At 38.0% G+C, this 26,923-nt stretch overlaps 1 protein-coding gene across 1 annotated transcript in view; it reads left to right on the plus strand.

Moving 5' to 3' along the window:
- DLGAP4 (DLG associated protein 4) overlaps nt 1–26,923 on the plus strand; it is a 1,245,417-nt gene that overhangs the window by 425,551 nt on the left and 792,943 nt on the right. The window contains exon 5 of the mRNA XM_044090114.1: nt 22,926–23,042. Coding sequence (XP_043946049.1) covers nt 22,926–23,042 — 117 coding nt within the window. The remainder of the gene's footprint in view (nt 1–22,925; nt 23,043–26,923) is intronic.

A 26,923-nucleotide genomic window follows, 5' to 3' on the forward strand; every position in this document is an offset into this window, starting at 1 on the left:
CCATTTATAAATAACCATAAGTTACATATACAATGTACAGATACAAATATTGATTCAATCTCAGATACAAGTACAAAATAAAAATACATGTTATACAATTCACTGATACAATCATATAGTCTAGATAGGATGCAAAGAATAGCAGTACTGTGATTGTAGCTAGAAAACAAGCAAGTTTAAGTAAACATATGCTTAGTAGGGGTATATTATTCAAATACAAAAATAACAGGTTGTGGTCCTTTAGCCGCCTTACGACATCAATTTCCTAACAAAAAACAAAATGGAGCCAAAGACATGAGTCTTTGGCTCCATTTTGTTTGTTTTTTTTGTTTTGCTTGTGTTTTTTTTTTTATTTCGAGGTTTGTTGTTTGTTTGTTCATAGGACATCCATTTCCTAACCAGGGTTTGTGCAAGAGCAGGTCCAAGATTCTGATAGGTGTAATTTGAGAAGCTTTTTTAAAGCTGTAAGTATTAATAGTTGATTTTCGCTTTAACAGATTCTAACACTTGTTCCAATTTAATTACAGGGGAAACTACATTTTCAGATATGGTGGGTACAACAATATGGGTAAGTGGGATAAAGTTAGCACTACATTTGTCTGATAACATATTGGCAATACACTTTGCAGTGGAATGTGTGCTATTATTATGGATGAGCTCAGCACATTGTTGAACAGTATTCCTTAATTTCTTGACATAACTGAAGAAAGATTTATAGTTTCCCTTGGCATTTGTGGCAATCTAAAGTTCATACGCTGCATTATATTTTCTAATATTGCTTCTAAATTCCTTGCTGGCATATTTCATTACTTTATAATATGAGAGTTCTATACAGAGATTTATTCCTGAATTTACCATTATATTTATGGTGGTCAGGTACAGACTTTTCTATGCAGCTGTTTAGAAGCATTTGGTAGTGGGATGGTACCATTAAGCCAGAAAAAATAATGTAACTGATTTTTGGTCAGATTTAACCAGGGATGATGGCAAAAGTCAAGTGGGATAGGCTGATTCTTCCAGTAGAACAGGGCAGATTTGGATTCCCCAATTTGAAAAGCTATTTCAGAGTTACACAGTTAAGACTCCTATGCATAGCACAAGCAGGAAAACTATATTTCAAAGTGGAAAGGGATGATAATGATGAAACGGGGGGGGGGGCTCAAGAAACAAGGAGAGACTGGGATTTTGGATGCAGGCCTTTAAGGAGAATAACAATAATCATACAGAATGTTATATCCATAAAGTAGAAGAAAGTATTCTAAGAACTAAACCAACACGGGAATGGAGAAAGGAGATTCTGCTGCTAGGAATGACTACAATTATGGATACAGACAATAGACAAGAGGGGCCTGGAATTTATTGGAGAAAACTGGCAAAGGAACCAAGATATTGGGAGCAAATACCTACAGAGGGAAAGATGATAGAATTGGAAAGACACCAAAAATGTATTTGGACTGCCGATTAGAGATTGCTTTCTCTATCATGGATTGATATCAGAGTATAGCCAAAGAGAAAGAAATGGGGCGTTTTAAATGAAAGACAAGCACTGGTAGAGTTTTTAATAGAATCTCAAACAGAAGCTGTCATTAAAAAGAAATAATTAGCACAGCATATAAAATATTGCATGATAACTATAAGAATCAATCAGAGGAGGTTAGAAAGGATTGGGAAGAGATATTGGATAAGCAATTCACAAAGAAACAATGGGAGGGTATATGTATGTCTCCCAAATATGCAACACAATCTAGAAGATTTAGGATTTTTGCCTGGAAATGTTTACACAGATATTTTTAAATCCCAAGTAGACTCCCAAGAATTTTTCCTTAAGCTCACAACAAATGTTGGAGGTGTGAAGGGGAAGAAAGAGGTAATTGGGACAAGGGAGCCCGCAGGATTTTTTGCAGGGGGGTGCAACCCCAGAGCCCCGCCCACATAGCCCCACCCCTTCACTCACGGAGCCACACCCCCTCCACCCATGGAGTCCCACCCCCTCCACCCACGGAGCCCCGCCCCCACACAGCCATTACAGGGTCCCATTACTTGACTATTTCTCTCCAGTTGCCAGAAACGCTGTTCAAAATTCTCAGTGTGCATACTGTCTTATGCTTTACTTCTACAATGATTACAGGTATCTAGATTTAATTAGGAATCCATGATAATTTTTTTACATAGCCCATGTACATTGCAACTAACTCAAGAGAACTTTCAGCTGGCAGCCCTTTTGAATCCTGATCAAGAAGGCTTGGCTGTTCAGTTCTCTATACTGGAATAATTTCTCATTCATTGCTAATAATCATTTTATTTACTTGGGTACTAACAGGGTTTTACTTTTTACCTACCATAAAGACAAGATATTTGTTTTACCTCAAAATACTTCCCCTTGTTTTATTTATTTATTTGTAAGTGACTTAGAAACTACTGGGGAATTATGTTCATTAGCTCAGTATTTTTCATGTAGGACACTAAACTGAGTCTCATGAGCCTGTTTAGATTATACAGATTTAAACAGACTAGTTTATAACATTAGTGTTCTTTGACTTCCAAGATTAGCTCTCAGTAACACAAATTGCTGTTGAAATAAAAGCTGGCATTCTGTGCTCTGAATGCACGACACATTATAGCTGTATTTAACTTAAACTGTGTGCATTCACTAAATTATGTATATCTTTTAATTAATGCTTAATCAAGCATTTCTTCATAATCCCAACATTGACACAGTTGCAAATCATCACTTCATCTTTTTATAGATAATTCCAATAGCCCTGATATATGCGCATTTTTAATTATTTTTTCAAGATTAGTTGTACTGAGTGGGCAAGGGAAATGCTGGGTGTTTTCTGATTGTGTGGTTGACCCTTAGTTATATGAAACTGGGTCTGCATTATCACTGATGTGAACAACTTCATTATATGCTTAACTAAAAGCTTTAGACCTTTTTTCTTGACACAGCCATTACAGTATCCTTCCTGTTACTGTGATAAGCAAGAGTAGCCATGCATAAGTGTACATATTTATACATATGATTATGCATGATCATACAGATTGAATTATAATATAAAATAATTTAATTATATCCCTTCTATAATACAGCACCACTTGTTAGACTGTTTTAAATGTATAGTTTTGAATGTTTTTCCAGCAAGCAATGAAACAAAGCATGTGAGCCAATAATGACAAACTGCCCAATTCAAAACATTTCAACCATAAAAGGCCACTTAAACTTTTGTCATTACAATCCATCAATGTCAGTCAGTATGCACAATCTCTGCAGAAGTAAAAGTCATCTGAATAATTCCACATTATAGAGATCTGAAACTAATGAAGAGGTTGTTGCTAGAAAACAACTTTATACTTCAGCATTTCATCAACAAATTCAGTGTATGCTGCCCTTGAAGAATACATTGCCTATGTTACATTAAAAATGGTAAGCTGGTATATTTGCAATACAGAATGGGTAGTAAGCTGAAAAACAAGTTCATAGTTATTAGGCATCTCATCCAAAGGAGGACATAGCCAGGACGGCAGCACTCCACCCCCTTAAAATACAAATCTACATGGTGTGGTAGTAGAACCTATAGCCTTCTGCATCAAGATGCAAGTATGCTACCTGCTGTACTAGTAACACTGCTTTAAAATTCTATACCACAATAATGATATAATTTGCTAAACAAAACAGTTGCACATTTTAAGCAGACTTAGCATGAGCAGCAGTAAACTTCTCTTCCCTTGAAACTCACAATTCCTTGAAAATAAATTCCACCTGCTAACTCTAAATAGGGCATTTCACTTGCTCTCACACACCTCAACCTTTGCAAGAAATCTGGACAAAGCCCAACATAAATAGGGACAGATTATAAATATTGCTCTCATGAACTTAGAACATTGCTAGAATAACAGGATTTATGTTAGTATACATTTTATATGATGGACAGAAGGAAGGTTGGTATATTGTGTGTGCAAGAGACCAGATGGAAGGGGAGAAAGGCTAGGTGTATCGGAGGTGGGTTCAAATTGTTTTATCATGGTGTGGATGGGAGGAGAAATGGCGTAGGAGTTATCCTGAAGGAACAGTATGCTAAAAGTGTTTTGGAGTTGAAAAGAGTGTCGGATAGAGTGATGTTTATGAAGCTGGAAATTGATAGTGTAATGATGAATGTTGTTAGTGCATATGCTCCACAAGTTGGGTGTGCGATGGATGAGAAAGAAAAATTTTGGAGTGAATTGGATGAAGTGGTGATGACTGTACCCAAGGGTGAGAGACTGGTGATTGGAGCAGATTTCAATGGGCATGTTGGTGAAGGGAACAGAGGAGTGGATGACAAAGTGATGGGTAGGTATGGTGTTAAACAAAGGAATGCAGAAGGTCAGATGGTAGTGGATTTTGCGAAAAAGATGGACATAGCTGTGGTGAATACGTAGTTTAACAAGAGGGAGGAGCATAGGGTGACATACAAGAGTGGAGGAAGATGCACACAGGTGGATTATATTTTATGTAGGAGGGCCAGTTTGAAGGAGATTGGAGACTGTAAAGTGGTGACCGGGGAAAGTGTAGTTAGGCAGCATAGGATGGTGGTTTGTAGGATGACGTTGGTGATCAAGAAGAGGAGGAGGAGTGTGAGGGCAGCACCAAAGATCAAATGGTGGAAATTGAAAAAGGGTAATTGTGAGGTGGAATTCAGGGATGAGTTAAGACAAGCACTGGGTGGCAGTGAAGAGTTACCAAATAGCTGGGTAACTATAGCAGAGCTAGTAAGGGAGATGGCTAGAAAGGTGATTGGTATGACATCTGGACAGAGGAAGGATTATAAGGAGACATGGTGGTGGAATGAGGAAGTACAGGAGAGTATACAGAGAAAGAGGTTGGTGAAGAAGAAGTGGGATTGTCAGACAGATGAAGAAAGTAGACAGGAGTATAAGGAGATGAGGTGCATGGCAGAGAGAGGTGGCGAAGGTTAAGGATAAGGCATATGAAGAGTTGTATGAAAGGTTGGACACTAAGGAGGGAGAAAAGGACCTTTACCGATTGGCTAGACAGAGGGAACGAGCTAGTAAAGATGTGCAGCAGGTAAGGGTGATAAAGGATAATGAGGGAAACATACTCACAAGTGAGGAGAGTGTGTTGAGGAGATGAAAAGAGTACTTTGAGAAGTTGATGAATGAAGAGAATGAGAGGGAGAGAAGGTTTGGATGATGCAGGGATAGTGAATCATGAAGTACAATGGATTAGCAAGGAGGAAGTAAGGATAGCTATGAAGAGAATGAAGAATGGAAAGGCTGCTGGCCCAGATGACATACCTGTGGAAGCATGGAGGTGTTTAGGTGAAATGGCAGTGGAGTTTGCAACTAGATTGTTTAATGAAATCTTGGAAAGTGAGAGGATGCCTGAGGAATGGAGAAAGTGTTTTGGTACTGATTTTTAAGAATAAGGGTGATCTGCAGATCTGTAGTAACTACAGAGGGATTAAATTGATCATTCACAGCATGAAGTTATGGGAAAGAGTAGTGGAAGCTAGGTTAAGAAGGGACATGATGATTAGTGATCAACAGTATGGATTCATGCCGGGAAAAGCACTACAGATGCGATGTTTGCTCTGAGAGTGTTGATGGAGAAGTACAGAGAAGGTCAGAAGGAGTTGCCTTGTGTTTTTGTAGACTTAGAGAAAGCATATGACAGGGTGCCTAGATAGGAGTTGTTGTACTGTATGAGGAAGTCAGGAGTGTCAGAGAAGTATGTAAGAGTGGTACAGGATATGTATGATGGTAGTGTGACAGCGGTGAGAGTAACAGATGCGTTTAAAGTGGAGGTGGGGTTACATCAAGGATCAGCTCTGAGCCCTTTCTTATTTGCAATGGTGATGGACAGGTTGACAGATGAGATCAGACAGGAGTCCCCGTGGACTATGATGTTTGCAGATGACATTGTGATCTGTAGTGAGAGTAGGGAACAGGTGGAGGAGACCCTGGAGAGATGGAGATATGCTCTAGAGAGAAGAGGAATGAAGGTCAGCAGGACTAAGACAGAATATATGTGTGTGAATGAGAGGGAGGATAGATGAATGGTAAGGATGCAAGGAATAGAGGTGTCAAAGGTGGATGAGTTTAAATACTTGGGGTCAATAGTTCAGAGTAACGTGAGTGTGGAAGAGAGGTGAAGAAGAGAGTACAGGCAGTATGGAGTGGGTGGAGAAGAGTGTCAGGAGTGATTTGTGACAGACGAGTACCAGTAAGAGTGAAAGGGAAGGTCTACAAGAGGGTAGTGAGACCAGCTATGTTATATGGGCTGGAGACAGTGGCACTGACAAAAACGCAGGAGTTTGAGCTGGATGTGGCAGAGTTAAAGATGTTAAGATTTGCACTGGGTGCGACAAGGGTGGACAGGATTAGGAATAAGTATATTAGATGGTCAGCCCAGGTTGAAAGGTTTGGAGACAAAGCCAGAGAGGCAAGATTAAGTTGGTTTGGACATGTGCTGAGGAGGGATGCTGAGTATATTGGGAAAAAGATGCCAAGGATGAAGCTACCAGGTAACAGGAAAAGAGGAAGGCCTAAGATAAGGTTTATGGATGTTGTGAGAGAGGACATGCAGGTGGTTGGTGTGACAGAGCAAGATGCAGAGGACAGGAAGAAATGGAAACAGATGATCCACTGTGGTGACCGAAAGAAGATGATGATGATGTTTTTATGCATTTTTCTATAGGATATGACATCTAAAACTCAAATGTCTGTCATTATTTAGCAACTTCTTTAGGAAGAATATGGGGCAAAAAATCTGGACATTCTGCAAAAACCTGGACAGCTGAGGGGTATGCTACCTCCTTCTTATACAGACAATATTTGTTTCTTATCCAAAAAAGACCTGCTGCCTGACAACTATCTACTTGGTTCATGGGGAAGACATGATCAAAGTAAAAAATGAACAGCAAGCAAGAAACAAGCTCAAGATAAATTGCTTAAAGGATTCCTGCACAAGTTATGGATGACACATGATAGATTGGCATTCTGTTTAGTTTACGGGAAAGCCTGCAAAGATGACTGCAGGTCTCCAACAAAAGATGACTGCAAGTCTCCAACAAATGTAATGAGCTTCTGAAAATATTGTAATCCTGTCCTTTTATTTCAAATACTGTCATATGCATTTCAATACCCAAGGCTTATACATTATCTAGTTATGTAAGTATTCTTGGCATGGCAACAACGGAAAGGCTTTCAATGCTGGTAATTCTTTAACAGTATGCTTATTAAAGCTTACTTGCATCTTACAATCTCCAACAAGCTTACCTGATGGTCATTAAGTCATTGCTACTTAAACAGAGCAACAGGGCACTGTGACAGCATGCATCTCCTGAATAATAAGAAGCATAAATCAACAGTATAAAAAAATGACAGAAAATCAGAACATTCTGCAAAATCAAGGACAGATGAAAAGCCACGGTCGTACTTGTGGTCTACCTTGGATGGGGGAATACTCTGCACACTTACACTGCATAACTGATCCTTGCCTTTCTTGGACACATCCAGAGCCACTACAATGGGGAGTGGGGTGCAACAAGTATGTCACAATTTGAAATGTCTCTGGCTGACAGTGATGGCTCTGACATTCATACCTTTCAACTTCAGAGCAAGAAATCTGGACAAAGCCATACATAGAACTAGAAGTGGGACACAGGCCCAAAAATAAGGACAATTTTTAAATATTGCTCTTATTAACTTAGATAATAGAACAGTAGTAGATCTTGCATTAGTACGAATTTTCTGAAGGGTATAAAATCTGAAACTCAAATGTCTGCCATTATTTTCTAACTTCAGTCTTTAATGACTTGCCACTAATTTGCCAGAAAACCACAATTTTATGAAAAATAGACCAAAAATGTGATGCAAAAATATAAAGTTGCCACACAATACAGCTGGGAACCTGTCAAAAAAGGGACACCTTTATAATATTAACACTGTTAACTTGAGCATCTAACTCATAGCAAGATGTTGTCCCGTTCGATTCTCAGCTAGAGCGTCTTCTGTGTGGAGGCATACGTGAAATGGGCGTGCCTTCATTGAAGGTTGTGCTTCAGGGCTGGTAACCCGGTACGTAAAAATCCACTACCAATCATTAGCAGACCGGAGTTCCGCTGTGGCGACCCCTAATCGGGAAAAGCCGAAAGACACAAACAAACCTGAGCAGCTAACAAAATAAGAGTATCTACATGCATTTCTGAAATAAAAGTAATAACTCTGATCATTACAGTTATATATAATTGTAAACCCTCCACGTTTTCTTCCAAAATTGCCATTTTAAGGAGGGATTATTAGGGGAGAGCAACATTTTGAGCCAAAATTGGGGACAACGGAGAGGTTTGGATATTCCGAATTCTACAAAGCGATATGCACATACCTCTCAAACTCTTAATGCAGGAAATCTGGACAAGGCCAAATATATTTGGGGAACATACAAACACTACTGAAAATTGCTCTTGTATAAACTTAAGACAGTTGATAGAATAACAGGTCTTGCATTAGCATGCATTTTTCTGAAGGTTATGATGTCTGAAACTCAATGTCTGTTATTTAGTGACTTCATTCCTAAATGATTTGCTAGAAAACCACAAATTTTATGAGGAACAAACCAAAAATAAGAAGCAAATATCTATTCATTCTGAAAAAATATGGACAACTGAGAGGTATAGTTCAACCGGGGCTGTCTGAGTTTCCTACCCTTCCCCCCTCACAAAATCATGGTCGAATGGAGCCTCCCCCCTGCAGCCATTCCAATGTCCCATTCCTTGGTTATTTTGCCCCATTTACCATAAACACTGTAATGTGCATACTGCTTTACTTCTGCGATGATTTAGGTTTCATTTGAAAGTTTTATTTTGCATTTTACAGCACAAACCCTAATGGATATCTGTTAAACAAAGCAATGCAGTCTCACAATGAAAATAGACTTGGCATTAAAACTTCTCTGCCCTTGAAACTCGCATGCATTGAAACAGCATTGAAACCCACATTCAAAGAAAATACATTTTGCCAGTAGCAGATTAACTCTGGGCTGTTTTCAAAATCATAGGCCCTTTGAACATGAAACATACACATGCTTTTTGATACACCTTCCTGACTGTATTACATTATATTCCTTGTACAATACAGTACAGTTGTTAGAGGGCATTTTAAATGTATTGTTTTGAACATTTTTCCAGTAAACAATGAAACAAAATGCATACACCAATGACAAAACTGCCCAATTCAGAACATTTCCATCATAAAAAGTCTACTCAACCCTCTGTAGTCCACCAGTATCAGTAAATATGCACAATCTCTGAAGTAGTAAAATCCACATTAAAGAAATCTGTAACTAATAAAGAGGTTGCTGCAAGCAAACAACTTTTTATATGTCATTGTTTCATCTACAAATAAAGTGCCTGTTGCCCTTGAAGAATAAATTGCCTTTGTTGCATGCATTAAAAAATGATAAGCTAGTAATACCGTAATAAGGAATTGATAGCAAACTGATAGGTTCATAGTTCCTAGGTATCTTTGCCAAAAAAGACTGCGGAATCCACCCCCTTTACAATACAGTACAGTATCAGCAATACATCTACCTACTGTGGGAGTAGAACCCACAGCCTTCAGCATCAAAAGCAAGTACACTACCTGTTGTGCTATTAACAATGCAAGCAGACTAAGCTTAAGCAGCACTAAACGTTTGCTCCCCTGCAGCTCTCAGCTCCTTGTAAAATCTACTCGACACTCAGCTGTATCTCTGAACTTTGCAGCGCAAGAAATCTGGAAAAGCCAAAATTTATTGGGGGGGGACAAAAGGCCAAAAACCAGGGACACATTTTAAACATTACTTGTATAATGTTGGAAAGTTGCTAAAATAAAACGCTGCGTTACCACCATACATTTCACTGCCACGTCTTGAGCCCAGGGGACCCTGTGCAAAACAGTCAGAGCAACATACCACTATGTCAAATCAGCTGTTTTGTGAAAGAGGAAGACTGAAACTTAAATGGCTACCATTTAGTGAATTCAGTTCTCACCATAGCACAGCTGTCAACCTCTTAGCACAAAACACCTGAACAAAGCCAGTAATAGGTGAATACAGCCCCCAAACATTCAGTGAATTCAGTTCTCACCACAGCTCTCAACCTCTTAGCAAAAAACACCCGGACAAAGCCAGTAATGGGGGAATATAGCCCCCAAATATATTCACTGAATTCAGTTCTTACCATCGCTCTCAACCTTAGCACAAAACCTGGATGAAGCCAATAGTGGGGGGAATACAGCCCCAAAGATAGGGATAAATTTCAAATATCCATCTTATACACTTAGAAAATTGCTAGAATAAAAGCGTTTGTGTTACCATGCACTTTCTGAAGAATATGAAGTCTGATATTCAAACGAGTGTCATTTTTTTAACATTTGTTAACCAGGAATGTCTGACTTGGAACAAAAGCTAATTTTTTAGCAGAGGCCCAGGGAGAAACATTCAGCAACACACCAACAGTCAGATTCCACCAACGCTCTTTATTCAACGATCTGGTACCTCGGCCATTCGCCTTCAAAGGATCACATTACAACTTTCAATATGAGCTCTTTATATATCATAACTAATTGATAAATTAACAATTAGTTTAATTGAGTATCAAAATTTAAAGTGATCTTTGCAACAAATTTAAATAAATCATGACAAATACTTATATTAGTTTATATAAACTGTTATCAAAAAACTTTTCTATCTTGTTCTACAATTTTATAATTTTTCTTCCTTTTATAATCAATGAAATACAAATCTTAAATAATTTTTACATCAAAATAAATAAATAAATAAATAATAACATATTATAGTCAATATAAACTATTTTCAACCAAATAATTCACTTTCAGTAGATCAACAAGCACATGTAAATTCATTAGTATAAATATACAAAAATAATACCAAAAACATAATTATATACGAAATACAATAATTATTGTCCTATATAGAATTTCCTATCATAACAAATTGTATCCATATAAATGAATATGAAATAATAACATAATATATCTGTTTATTATTCCCAAAATTACTAAAATTAAATAACAATATGCATAATATGTGCAAAATTGCTCTCCCAAAGTATAATTAAAGACCCAGCTCCTGATTGAGACCAAATGGTTTCAAAGTTTTATATTTCATTATCATCCTTGTTTCCAATTCTAAAAGTTTAGCTACTATATCATCTCCCTTGCGAATAAAAGGTTTCCCCAGTACACTAAATCTTAGACTATTACTGCAACCATCATGAACGTCCAAAAAATGCTTAGCAACAGGACTGGTGATATTCAAGTTTCTTATATCCTTAAGATGTTCTAGGATCCTAGTTTTGATCATCCTTTTAGTTTGTCCTACATACCAAATGTCCCTACATGAACAGCCTATTATGTATACTACACTAGTAGATTTGCAATTGAAAAAATGCTTAGAAGTATGATGTATATTATTAATAGTATCAATATTGATTGCTCTATTGCATATACTGCATGTACCACAAGCAAAAGTGCCCACCCTCACAGGGATAGATATAATATGCTTTACAAAATTATTATTCAAGATTTCTCTTAAATTTTTTCCCCTTCTGAAAGAAAAATTCACTTGGTTGGGAAACAATTCACCAATGTTATCATCTTCACAGATCAAGTACCAAAATTTTCTAACTAATGAGACTAATGTATTAGAAAAAGGGGAAAATTTGGTTATAAAAAACACTTTCTCAGCATTATTTTTCACTCTAATTTCCCTTTTATCAGGATATGTTATGATGTTTTCCCTTCTATCAGCTAATTTTATGTTCTTGATCACACTATCTCTACATTCTAATAGTGTGTTATAATCATATCCTCTATCCAATAGTCTATTAAGTACTATATCTAATTCTCCATCTATATCCTCCTTAACACTGGTATGATCCCGAAATCTTTTGAATTCCCCGTATGGTAGGGCCTTTATTAAATGCTGAGGATGCATACTAGTAGCATGTAAGAACAAATTCACTGAGGTTTCCTTCCTGAATGGTTTAAACTCAATTTTATTGTCCCTCTCAAACAAAACTAGATCTAAAAAGTTAATCTTATTTCTATTGGTTTCATATGAAAATTGTAACTTGTGTTCATTTTGATTTAACATTTCAAAAAAATCCATAAATTCACAAATATCTCCCTTGCAAATAAAAATTAAATCGTCTATAAAACGTTTATACAAGATTACTTTCTTCTTGAAAAAATTAGTAGAGTAAATGTATTTTTTCTCAAAGTAATCCATATATATGATGGCATATGCTGGTGCATATGCTGCACCCATTGCTGTACCCTTTACTTGCAGGTAATATGTGTTATTGAAACAGAAATAGCTATGAGTTAAACAAAACTCCAAAAGGGTAATGAGAAAACTAGTTTTAGGTCCCTCACCCATCATGTTTAATATAGATTCCAAACCCCATTTGGTGTTAATATTGGTGTATAAAGACTTAATATCTACAGTGACCCAATAATAATCAAAGTTCCATTTCAGATTCACCAGATTATTAATCAAGTCCTGTGTGTTCCTTATAATAAAGAGGTTGCTGCAAGCAAACAACTTTTTATATGTCATTGTTTCATCTACAAATAAAGTGCCTGTTGCCCTTGAAGAATAAATTGCCTTTGTTGCATGCATTAAAAAATGATAAGCTAGTAATACCGTAATAAGGAATTGATAGCAAACTGATAGGTTCATAGTTACTAGGTATCTTTGCCAAAAAAGACTGCAGAATCCACCCCCTTTACAATACAGTACAGTATCAGCAATACATCTACCTACTGTGGGAGTAGAACCCACAGCCTTCAGCATCAAAAGCAAGTACACTACCTGTTGTGCTATTAACAATGCAAGCAGACTAAGCTTAAGCAGCACTAAACGTTTGCTCCCCTGCAGCTCTCAGCTCCTTGTAAAATCTACTCGACACTCAGCTGTATCTCTGAACTTTGCAGCACAAGAAATCTGGAAAAGCCAAAATTTATTGGGGGGGGGGACAAAAGGCCAAAAACCAGGGACACATTTTAAACATTACTTGTATAATGTTGGAAAGTTGCTAAAATAAAATGCTGCGTTACCACCATACATTTCACTGCCACGTCTTGAACCCAGGGGACCCTGTGCAAAACAGTCAGAGCAACATACCACTATGTCAAATCAGCTGTTTTGTGAAAGAGGAAGACTGAAACTTAAATGGCTACCATTTAGTGAATTCAGTTCTCACCATAGCACAGCTGTCAACCTCTTAGCACAAAACACCTGAACAAAGCCAGTAATGGGTGAATACAGCCCCCAAACATTCAGTGAATTCAGTTCTCACCACAGCTCTCAACCTCTTAGCAAAAAACACCCGGACAAAGCCAGTAATGGGGGAATATAGCCCCCAAATATATTCACTGAATTCAGTTCTTACCATAGCTCTCAACCTTAGCACAAAACCTGGATGAAGCCAATAATGGGGGGAATACAGTCCCAAAGATAGGGATAAATTTCAAATATCCATCTTATACACTTAGAAAATTGCTAGAATAAAAGCGTTTGTGTTACCATGCACTTTCTGAAGAATATGAAGTCTGATATTCAAACGAGTGTCATTTTTTTAACATTTGTTAACCAGGAATGTCTGACTTGGAACAAAAGCTAATTTTTAGCAGAGGCCCAGGGAGAAACACTCCAGACAGACATGTTTTTGTAAGATGGGAGGAAACAAAAACAGGGAGGGCATACAGATTCCACACAGAAGGTAAGGCACCCCAGCCAAGAATCAAACCATAGAACATGTAGCTGTCAGGCAACAATGCTACCACTGCACCAATGCACTACTGGCTTTGCAAGGACACAAATACAGAAACCACAGATTTTATGAGGAACAAAACAAGTATGAGGGAAAACCCTGCAACATTTTTACAAATGGTGGTGGGTAGGGAATTCAGGCTCTTGCCACTTGGGCCCAAGGTACAGGGTTCAAGCCTTATTCTCTACCCACCACCATGTAGCACCTGCACACACACACACACACACATACACACACACACACACACACACACACACACACACACACACACACACACACACTGTCCCATCTTCAGAAACCGTTTCACACACACACACACACACACACACACACACACACACACACACACACACACACACACACTGTCCCATCTTCAGAAACCGTTTCACACACACACACACACACTGTCCCATCTTCAGAAACCATTTCACACACACACACACACACACACACACACACACACTGTCCCATCTTCAGAAACCGTTTCACACACACACTGTCCCATCTTCAGAAACCGTTTCACACACACACTGTCCCATCTTCAGAAACCGTTTCACACACACACTGTCCCATCTTCAGAAATCGTTTCATACACACACTGTCCCATCTTCAGAAACCGTTTCATACACACACTGTCCCATCTTCAGAAACCGTTTCACACACACACTGTCCCATCTTCAGAAACCATTTCACACACACACTGTCCCATCTTCAGAAACTGTTTCACACACACACTGTCCCATCTTCAGAAACTGTTTCACACACACATTGCTCACTACTCTGAAAGTGTCCATCCATTTCAGTTCCCGCTCGCAAACTTGAAAATATGTGCACTGCGCGAATCGCGATGATGTCAGCATCCTCTAAACTGTCCATTTCAGTTCCCGCTCGCAAACTTGCAATGATGTCAGCATGCCCGCGACTGGACTTCTTTCTTCTTAAAGAAGAATGCCCTAAAAAAAAAAAAAAAAAAAAAACTTTTTTTTTAAATTACAAGATTAACTAGTCAGTGGATTCCAGGGGGGTGCAAGTGCACCCCCTTGCACCTGCCTGTGGGCGCCCTTGAATTGGGAACATAGTTTCTGGGATTGCAGTAAGTTGGCAGACTTTAGGGATTCCCTGCAGGATGCACTGTTGGAAATGCTGGGTGGGCATATTAGTCTGATGAGAGAGATGATTTTTTTGAGCTAGGATACATAATCAGAATTGCCTAGCATGGTAAGGCATTGCTGTGTCTAATAATGGTGGCTGCCAAAAAAGCAATTACTAGAAAATCAAAATCAAAATCCAAACCAGCTATACTAGAAGTAGTGAATATAGTAACATAGATAAAAAAATTGGAATTGAGATCTTTAGAAAAGGTGTCAGGACTTAAGCCAGCTATGTAATGTTTGAATGAGAAAGATCGGGTATGTTATAAGTGATGTATATAATGTTTGCAACTGGGAGTGTGTCAGTATGGTTTGTGATGTAAAATGCTTGCAACTAGGATTGCGTTGGTGTGGCTTGTTTTCATTTATATAAATGTATGATTGCCTATGTAGTAAGTGATGGTTTAATAAAGATGTGTCTTCTTTAAAAAAGGCAGGAATTGAATAATGTATGTAATATTGCTTAGGTTATATGATATATAGGAATATATGTGAAGTATAATGTTTGTTATGTTAATATAGTTTGATTACTTTTATATGAATGTAAATTTCCCTGTGTCACAAGTGATAATTAAATAAAGGTATTTGAAGAAAAAAATATTTAACCAGGGATGTGGAGATGCATGGTGGGGTACAGGCAGGGGCTAGATTGGTAAGGACCAGGTCAAGGTTATTAGAGTCTTTAGTGTATAGTTTTACAATACACTGCAGTGCATTAGTATTAACAATGTCTAGGAAAGAAGAGTATTTGGTTTGATTTTTAACCTCTCAATGGAATTAAGGTCATTTCCATGGTGTTTGGGAGACAGTAATGGGGATCAGTAGCCAACAGTCAAATAATCCTTGGATTTATTAACAGGGATTTGGATATCAAGGAGCTCTAAGTTAAGGCTGTAGGGAATTTTATATGATGTAATGGTATTTCTGACAAATACAGATTTTACAGTTACCCAAGGAATGAAGGCATGATAAATACTAAACCCTATTACAGACAGCATTCTAGCATTGCATTGCAACCATGTTACAGTTAAGTGCTCAGATATGAATGTGTCTGAGTTGCAGGAGGGCCACACGTTCTGACACCTCTCTGTTTAGCCTCCTGGCACACAGTAGTGCCACCATGATGTAACCTTAATTTCGGTTTGGGGACTGTCCATTTGGGATACTATGCCGAAAAAAGAAATGATAGGGGCAGCAAAGGCTTTAGCCACTATGCAGAGACCCTGGCATGATAGTTGTAAGAATTCCTGTTTCACCAGGGATGGCTCATCTACAATCTCAGTCCAGGCAGGCACATACTGAATCATCTTAGAATAACACCAATTACTTAGCCAATTGTTAAAGCTAATTATTGTGTTTTCATATCTAGGCATCATTTTCGGTGAAGGCAAGATAATAGTCAAGACCAGTGATGTTCCTGTCTAACACATGCATATTAAGTTCCACCATCTCCCTCTTTGCATGCCTCTTTGGGAGAATTGCATCTCCCACATGAGCCACCACTAACCATTGTAACAACTTAGATTCTAATACCAGACAAGCAGCTTACAGTCGCCCTGGAGTCAGTATTCCTAAGTATACAGTCATCCTTGACTAAGACATTTCCTTGGGAGGCAGTAGACTTTGTGGACTTTAGGGGCTTAGGCCTGCTTTCCTGGTGAGTCTTGGAAGAGCTGTGAGGGGTTTCAGTATGCTGGACTGGAAACAGAGTGAGCATTGCCTGGTGTGCTTGTGCTGATGGCTGAGCGCTTTTACAGTGTATTTTAGGAGGCTTTGACAAATTTTTCTTTATAGCCTCATCATAAGTTGTATACTTATTGGTGTGTTGTGACTGATGTGGAGTTGAGGGTATATGATGCTTACTTACGCATGAGGTTTGTTTTCATATTTACATCTCTTGCAGGTAGCAGAGGCAGTGAACAGTCAGTGCACTGCCTTGTGATCAGACTGGCACCAGATGGGGTGAGTAGAGTGTTAAGTCATGTTGCCAGAGAGTGTTCGGCAAGAGATGGTCATAACTTTCAGGAGTCGGAGGGAAACTACTATAGAAGGCCGTGAAGATTTGTGGATGAAGTATTTACTGTAACACTCCAAAGTTAGTTAGATTGTGGCTAATGTGGCTGTAGTTGGTGAAAAGACAGAATAATAAACAGCAGTGAATCACTTGTTGGCTACTATTTGGCTACTACTAGTGCTGGTCTCACTGCAGGAGCATTCAGCTAGGAATCAATGTCCCTTTACTCCTCCTCTCACCAAAAACTAAACAACAGCACTAATTTCAAGCTGTCTACTAAGAAGCAGGTGACAGGCTCTTTGGTGGTCAGCAGTCTCTCTCATATCAAATGCTACATAAGTCTGTAGGCTTGTTGTACTATTCTCCTGGTAGGTGCCCTGGGTAGCATGTACAGCAGTTCAGTGCAAGAAAGCTAAGCACGTAGGTTCAAAATGCAAACCAGTCATGAAAATCTCATGCACACTGACCAATCAGAGACAGCCAGGAATCAAAGTCCTTGTGCTGCTTCTCTGAACAGGAGCAAAACAGTAGCACTAACTGTAAACCGGCTCCTAAGAAGCAATTTTCAGGATTCCCATTGATTGATAGTTCCTAAGTAGGCTAGACAATAATGTCCCTGTGCTCCTTCTGTCACTAGGAACAAAACAGGATCACTAAACCTATGAGAGTACCAACCTCCCCGATGTTTTGCATAGGTCACAGTTCCCCTAGCAATATCGGGCCCTCAAGGATCTGTAAACGGTTGATTCTTCATACCCCTAGGGAATGACAATCCTCAAGTCTAGGGGTAGCTCAATGAATGGCAGGCAGAGGAGGGCTAAAACACCAACCAAAAATATATAATTTTTCATAAAACATTTTGTTTTATGTTGATTATGGTCAAACAAGTTAGCATGCAACAAAACATTTTAATCTAGGACTTCAGAAATTTACCACTTTTTTTTTTCCAAAAAGTTTTTATTTTCAACGAATAAACAACAAAAGTTCAAATATGATATAATAGAATAAGCAAAATAAACTATGTACAATATTTACTTCAGCCTGAATACAGAATAATGAAAATAAACTTCCCAAATTTTCACCACAGAAGCATAGTAAACAAAAATGTTATACAATAAAAGAGCTATGCCACAGTAACAATGAGCAGATTTTATTTAAAATAAAGTTAACAACATTAAAATTGAAAGCACAACCACTAGATGATTTGCTCACTAGTATTTAATTATAAAGTGGAACCGTAACAATCCTAGAAGCCTGTCTCAAATAATAAATTATGTAAAATACAAGTAGTAAGCTAAATACAAGAATGTATCAGTTTATAGTGTCATTAAAACAACACACAGCAAGGCAGAATAAACAATGTTATTTGAACCCAAAGCACCTCCCAGTCCGAGTGCAGTCCGCTTCGACAGAAGGAACAGCAGCCATGTTATTAATGACAAAAGCAGTACTCTGGTTTGTATTAGGAAAAGGTAAATACAACTGTACACTATTGAGTGTAGATGATAATTAGCAATAATTACAAGGATTTCAGCAATAGAGCCCTAGAGAGACGCCTTCTGCTGAGAGGGAGAGGGAATGGAAGTGAGTAGCTGCAGAAAAGGACAGTACCATAAGGCATCCTTGACTGCTCAGTTAAGCAGTACCGCTGCCTTTCCAGGTAGTATCCTTGTAGGGCTGCAGTTTACTACACAAGTTACTTGACTTAAGGTCCTGACTTCTGTAGTCTCATGCATGATTTTGTTAGAGCATCTTAACTGAGGCTTCTGCTCTTATGGATAGCATTAGCTGTCTGTGTAATTTCTTGCAGATACATGGTTTGGAGTCTGCAGTATGAATAAACCACACAGAATGATAAAACTAACTGAAGAAAACAGGTCATGGCAAGAAAAACAGAAGGGACTCAATATGACAAAATGTACATTTATGCTGAAAGTTATCTGCAGCCCATTTTCTTTGTATCTGGTATTGTAGCCAAATACATATTGTACATAATAATAATTGTACATAATACATAATATTTAAAATAAATAAATAAAATAAATAAATAAATAAATAAATACATGCTTGAGATGAAACTGCCTGAGCATGAGTGGTATAAAAGCAAAAAAGATGAACGGCACAATGCCAAACAACATTTAACGTAGGACATCATTGCCAGTCCTGTTTTTAAGTGTATGCCAGCAGTGATTCACTTGTTTTGGGAGATTTCCCTCCTCTTCATGTTGATGCATCTGCAGTGTATGGGGGCTTATGCCCCACCAAAAACAAGCAAAGATGAGTTTTTCACCCTTATGAATTTCAGGAATTTTTTTTTCATCCTTTTGGCACATTGACATTCAGGAAGTTGATGGTTTATACTAGAACTCTTTTAGTACTCAGTACAGTTTTGTACTAAACATTTGACATATTAATTCCTTAGTTAACAGATTTACATCTCTCCTTAAGTTATGTTTAATGATGAAACTCATCAGCAACAGCTTTTAAAGCAAGTGGCCACTCTATAACTTATATATGCCACCCAAAGTCAAATGTAGGTATCCTGCAAAACTGTGGCGTATTTGGGGGTGATCTGCCCCCCACCAGTCTAAAAGTCAAACACCCTAAGGATCATGCTACATGGAAAGTAACACACACATGCTTCTGAGGACTTGCACTACTGTACTCTGGACCAGAGCTTGTATCATAAGCAGCTTTAACCAGGTAATTAGGAAGTGACTGAAATGAATCGATTAGCCTCATTATACAATGTGTGCGTTAATCTAAATGTATTCCTATATTCTACAAATGAATCTTCAACAGATTTCAAAAATAATGCTCAAACTTCTTTCAGTAATGGTTCCATGAAAATTAGTCCACACTCTTTCAAGCAATATGTGTACACAACAAAATCAGTGCTCAAAGTGGCAACCCTTGTGCTTGCAATATCCTTTTTCTTAATGGTTTGAATTCTGTGGGGATTTTCAGTGTGCAGCTTTGTCAGTGAATTGCAAGGACTGTCCTGTGAAAATGAGACAGATAGTAAACCTTGGTTCTACAGTTCAGTTCTCCACTGGGGTACTTTCTGTGCAGAATTTGCATGTATTTCCTTATATCCGCATGGGAAATGGCAAGTGTTCCAGTCTCTTCCCACATCCCAAAGACTGCTTATATAAATTGATCTTTAAATTACCCACAGGTGATTTACTTTCATTTGGTCAACTAACATGAATGTTGATATTCTGATGACAAGCCACACTAATAAATGGAAACGTTGACTTCCTAGCATGTATGTGGTGAGGTTGCTTCTCGGCACATGCAAATATTACTTAAAAAATACATAAACAATACCCTCCACACCCCCTGCTAATTATATATACTAACTAACTATTGTTAATCTTGCACACCTGTCGACTATCTGTATGGTTGACCAAATGTGATTGTTTAAACAGATGTCAACCAAACTCCCTTTCGACAAAATGAATGGAACCCTCATAGCTATGTGTCATGAAAGCATGTCCTACAGTCACCTGGTACTCCGTATATTGCATTAATGCTGGATAGCTGATTCCCTGACTACGTTTAGATCTCAGGTGACCTGGCATTCACTGTAAATATTTGTACTGTGTCTATTCTCTATCATCCTGCATGATACTATGGAAATTATTTGTTAATGTGTTGTGAATTGTAATTGTCTCTGTAACTTTAACTCAGTTTGCTACTGTTTGGAGCTTTTCTCCCCGGGCCTCCGCTGAAAATGGACATGAATCCAGTCGGATTATCCCGGTCAACAAATGTAAAATAAAATAAAAATAAATAAATATTACTAAAGCATGTCCTACAATCACCTGGTACTCCGTATATTACTAAAGCATGTCCTACAGTCACCTGGCACTCCATATATTACTAGTTTGACCCTCATAGCTATGTGCCATGAAAGCATGTCCTACAATCACCTGGCACTGCATGTCCTACAATCACCTGGAACTGCATGTCCTACAGTCACCTGGCACTGCATGTCCTACAGTCACCTGGCACTGCATGTCCTACAGTCACCTGGCACTCCATATATTACTAGTTTGTTTGCTTTTACACTTATTAAGTGCCAGGAAGGACAGGCTGCTTTCCAGCCTTGAACCAGTTAAACAGGTAATCAGAAGGAATTTCCAATTGGTCCTTTTAGTTTCCACATGTGCACATTAACTGTATCCTCCACAGGTATTCTTTATCCTGCTTTCCAGTACCACAACAACAGCCCTTACAAATGTTTTGTTGAGTGGATGGCTAAAAGCAGTGATATTTTGAGAAAATATATAAAAACAAAATACCACCAATGAACAAACAGCAGTCTGTGGCACATAATTCCCTGACTAACCCATAAGTATAATTCCTAGTCAGCAGTTTGCATGAGTTGTTGGGTAGTATATAATGTAGGATGTTACCTTACTTTTTGCAAAATGCATACCTTATCAACATTATCATAACATATGAAAAAAAATATTATTAAATGTGTTGTAGTCAGAACATGTTAGCATTTGTACTGTAATTAAATGCAAAACATAAAGAAAATGCTAGTGTACTTATACTATGATCTCTGTTATTCAAGTGAAATTTGTATGCAGTTCGTGGATACTAGGTTACTGACAAAAGCTACATTATAAATGTCTTTTATGTCTGTTTTATAATGTATGCACTATCTCCTCTTCCTCTTCCAATTTCCAGGATTTAATTTTTGTAAATCATTTTGAATTTCAGGCTGTTACTAGACTATTTAATGCTGCTGAATTAAGTACCAAGTAGCGATCTTTCCTAATTAGACAAAGCCCTTAGCAACATTATAATTTGACTGTCTGGCACTTGGCATTGCAGATTGGTGCAAAGTGCACATGGTTGGTCTAAGCCATTCATTAGAGAGCTAACGTATGAAGGCTCCTCTGAAATGCAGATTTTTTTGCAGACAACATAGTGAATGTCTAGCACTGAATTCTTTTAGGAGGTGTTTAATGTTGAACTCAGCTAATTAGCCAAAGATGGAGGTATACAGAACTATGCTCCACCCCAGATCACTCAAAGAGTTAGCTGAACTGTATCCCATGCATTCTGAACAGCATATGAAAGTAAAGTTCATGGAATCTGTTATCATTTATGCATATTCAAGACTCATGTCAGAATTAACAACAAAAAGAAAAATGAAAACGCTGTCTTTAAAGTTAATTCTAAACCATTAGCCATACAGTGACATTTTATTGTACATTTGTTAACAGAATTGCTGAGCTGATGTTAAAACTCTTAAAGGTCTCAGTCTGAGATGCAAAATGCCAGAAATAAACATACATATAATAGTAAAAATATAAAATGTACAATAGCAGTCAACACTGAAAGAAGCCAATATTTATTGGTACTTCATTTCAGAAATCTTTGTAAGAAAGCTTTTATTCCATCATTAGAAATGCATAATTTTGTTACTGTTAAAGCATGTCTGTTATTTAATACAGTGTTTAATAAACTAATTTTTGAAGTTTATTAACCTTGTAGATGCAAACACTACTCAGCAACATGTTTTGCAGTCTAGTAAGGATGGGAAATGGAATTTAGACGTAAAAATCTTATCCTTTCAGAAGCAATCATTATCATCAAATGTGACATAAAGAGTTTGCAAATAAAAGCATCTGCGGATGTTTCATTGTTGCAAATTGCATCTATGAATTTCAATCTATGTGGCTTAATCAGTCAAAAAGGTGGCATATTTCTACTACAGTATCAATAAAATGACAAATGTCAGGGAAGAGTACCTCTGTGAAGGTTTCATGGTGGGTGTAAATAAGAGACATAGTATCAGCATTGTAAAAATTAAACTTGTCCTTCCTCATTTGGTGCTGACTGAAAGTTGCAGACTGGAATGAGTTTACTAGTGCTGTTCTCTCCACCCCTCCCAACATACAGGTAATCCGTCCACCCCTTTCCAGAGTGATCTGGCAACTAGCAGAAGAGCAGTCTGAGTTTGAACGATATGGCCCAGTGGTGGGTCCAGAGGAAAGAGCATGGGTGCCAGGAGCAGAGGTCAGTTGACAACAGATAAGTAATGTTTTTGTTTGAAATGAATCCTGTACTGTTTTGTTGAACATAATTTAAACTGGTTTGCCATGCAGCAGTCGCAGTCTCAAATCTTGCCTCCAGAATTGTAGGAGGAAAAAGAAGGAATAAATATCACAGTATTGAGGACATTGACTATTGAAAGATTTTAACTTAATTGATTTAAGTTATATTAGTATAATTAACAAGTAAAACGTGACATTAATGACTAAGCCATAACAATGGTATGATAATAAAAGGGAAAAAAAGCCAAAGAGCTGGCTGGAAACTTCTGTACATAGTACATGGAATGAACACATACAAAATGCATATTAAATTATGGTGCATTCATTTCTGAGAAGCAAAGACTATTTAAACATATACAATTTTAGAAGCGGATGACCCTTGCAGGTAAAATTATGTTCAGTGTATGTTTAAAGATTATCTTATTTGTAGTTTTGTTTGCGGTGGATTTGTATGATATACTATGGTACACCTATATGTTCAATTTCAGAATTACATTCCTTTCTGCCTTCCCAGTAGACAGTGGTTCAAGTGTGAGCCATGGAGTCTCACACTGGAGTTACATTAAGATAACGTTCATGGCACAATTAATTTAATGATGTACAAGCTCTTTTATGAACTTTCAGGGTCCTGAATGTGTTAATCAGGGGTACAATGCACACTCGTTCACATCTCTGAGTGAAGAGTTGTTCTGACTCATGGAGAGGTATGCATCAGTAATACAGATACGCTAAAGAAAGGTGTAAACATAGCAGGTGCTCTATAGTAAACTAACTACTAATTATATTACTTGTACAGCCATGGATTGTCCTTTAAGTTCCTGGATATAAGATGGACTTCACATTATATTTTATCATAGTTTCATAGTTTCTTACTAAGCTATTGACCCTGAATGGTCTTTAGAAACCTAACCTTACATTCCCTTGAAGTTTCTTAACACTTGCAATTTAAATAAGAATAACCCATAGCAGGCAGATCATTTACATGTTACCCCTTTCTGTAAGAGACAAAGCTGCTACTCCAAGGATGAATTTATGGTCTATTTGTGTATATCACATTTGAACAGAGTAAGAGAAGCACTTTGTTTTATAGGATCATAGGATCAGGAGATTACTAGGCTATCAACCCGCAGGTCATTTTATGCCTAGCTGTTTCATCCCAATGTAATACCATAGAAATGCTAGTCAAGTCCCACGACTGCATTTAGTGATAACTGCCCATGTCCAAGAAGGTTGTGGGCTCTATCCCTGATAAGAATGTATGGTGCCCCATCCACTCATCCAGGTTCCTCTTCAATAGTGTCATAGAGGTGCTCTGTTTCATGTGAATTGTTAGCCTGTTCCAAAGATGCTGCAGTCACTAGGAGATAAATCTGTCCCTCCAGCAAGTACTATTTAAGTCACAGGCCACATTTAGGTTTCTGGTATGGGTAGCCTTGGTCCCATTTGATTTATGGATATGCAGCAAGTTCATTAGGTTTGGGCCTTGGATTGCTCTGTAGGCCAGGCATAAGTCTCGCCTAAGAAGTCTATATAATATGGAGTATAGTGACAGGGACGTTAGATGGTCTATGTAAGGCATATGCTGGAGTCCCTTGATTTTCTCTGTTAGAAAATTCTGGGGTCTCTCTAATTGCTGAAGGTGCTTAGTACAGTACATGCTAAATGGGGTGTTTAACTCAATCATGGGTCAGATAATTGCAGAGTATGAGGGGTTATAACTTCTTTTGTTCTCAAGGCGATGCCTTTACTAATCAAGTGTGCTACATAAAAAGCTTTCCTTACTATAGTAGACACATGGTGGCTGAAGTTAAGGTTGCAGTCAACTTGTGATCCCATGTGGAGAGGAAGGCTATTGCAAAGATATATGTTTCAGAAGAAATTAAGATCTCTTGAGTGAGTGTTTATGCCACCATTGTACTTGTAGATGTGCAGTAGGTTGGAGAGGATAGAATCTGTTGAGGCTGTGTATGCAAGGCAAAGATCACTCTTCAGCAAATTGTATGATAGTGAGAATAGGAACAGGACATTGGGATTGTCAGTGTAGTTCTTATGATTTAGAGTCCTGATTTTCTTGGTGTAAAAATGCTGTGGGCATTCAAGTTGTGTAAAGTGTTTGGACAGGTACATATCAAAAGAGGCATTATACTCAATGATCGATCCAATAAGTGCCAAATACAGTGCCATGATTACATCTCTGGACCTGGATGCCATACCCTTACTAATAAGCTGTCTTACATATAATGGAAACATGGTGATCAGAGGACAGTAAACTCTCTATGTAATTTCCCAGGTCCCTAACTATTGGATCAGTTGTCAGAGTTGTGCCCACAATGTGATAAATGGGGAGTTATGTTTGCCGAAAGGTACTATTATGCACATTTTTCACATTTACGTTTAGTTCATTGTTTTGAAACCACCTATTTTTATGAGAAAGGCCCTCTTGCAGGATCTTGGTATCCTCTGGAGAGTTAATAACAGCACCTAATTTACAATCATCAGTGAACTTGGTGAATTGTAAGCCCTTAACAGCTTTGACCTATGAAAAGTAAATCCCAAAGAGCAGGGGCCCAAAGACAGAGCCCCGTGGTACATCACTGGTGACAGATCCTTTGGAGAAGATGGAGTCACCAACCCTAGTATCCTGGGTTCTGTTTGTGAGCCAGTTTGCTGACCATTGAGTTACACAGAGAGTGACATTTATCTGGGAGAGTTTATTAACTGTACCTTAGTGTGGAATGCTTTCAAATGCCTTACCATGATTCAGATTTTTTAGTAGGTACTGATTTTCCCTCATTCATTGCTTCAGTAACCTTCTTAAAGAACTCAGCTAGACTGAGTAGACAGGATCTGCCCAAACAAAACTGTATTGGTTTGGGTCAGGGGTTTGTAGGTTGCCTTTGTCTTTGTTTATTAATTCCATAATAATCCGTTCCATAGCCTTACAGATGAGGCTCATCAGACTTTTGGGTCTGTAAGTCTGACAAGCCAGACTTTTGGCTCTGTAATTACCTGAGTCAGTTGACATCCCACCTTTGTGCAGGGGAATGACTGTTGTTGTCCTCCACTCATCAGACACATAGCCACATAACATGTTGGGAGGCTGATATTAAATAATGTCTGTAGGGGGGCTTAACAGGTACAGTTTCAGGGTAGCCAGTAGGCATCCTGGTATGTTATCTGACTCCACAGAGGCAGTGTTATTGGCCTTGAATAGTGCCTTCAGGTCTTGTTCTTGTGAGATTTGGGGTTGGGGGTACTTTGCTCTTACCTCTACTCCTTATAGATGCAGGTATGTGATCTGGGAATGTTGGTGGATGGGGGAGGGGAGGTTTAGCTAAATGTATCTGTCAGTAATTTATCTGCTCTTTTAGAAAATTTTTGAAAATACACTAAAATAAACAATACAATGTTAACTTCATTACAGACATACAAGTCAAGCTATGTGGTCCATTTTGAGGTCACAGACTAATTATACAAAGTGCTGTTTTAAAATGAACCAAGCAAACTAGACGTGTTAAAGCAAAGGCACATCAACAATAAAAATGTTTTGCAAGCAGTTTTACTTTGCAATAGTGTAGCTATAACAAAAGATTGAGAGCCATATTACTAGAAAGCACCAACAAAAATTAATGAGTGATCCAAACTACAAGCAATAAAATGGGCAAGGGCAATGGATCATTTGCAGAAAGAAGTGCCATTTTAGAGAGAGGTACTTATCATTTTCAGTGGTAAAACTGGTCACCAATATCAGGGATATGTTTATCAACCACAACTAGCAACAGAATAAAAACAGAGACCAGTAATAAGATCAGTGCACAGTAAACACTGCAGCATATTATGTTG

This window comes from Protopterus annectens, chromosome 12.part0 (genome assembly GCF_019279795.1).
Source record: "Protopterus annectens isolate FY-2018-M chromosome 12.part0, PAN1.0, whole genome shotgun sequence".
Lineage (NCBI taxonomy): Eukaryota > Metazoa > Chordata > Ceratodontiformes > Protopteridae > Protopterus > Protopterus annectens.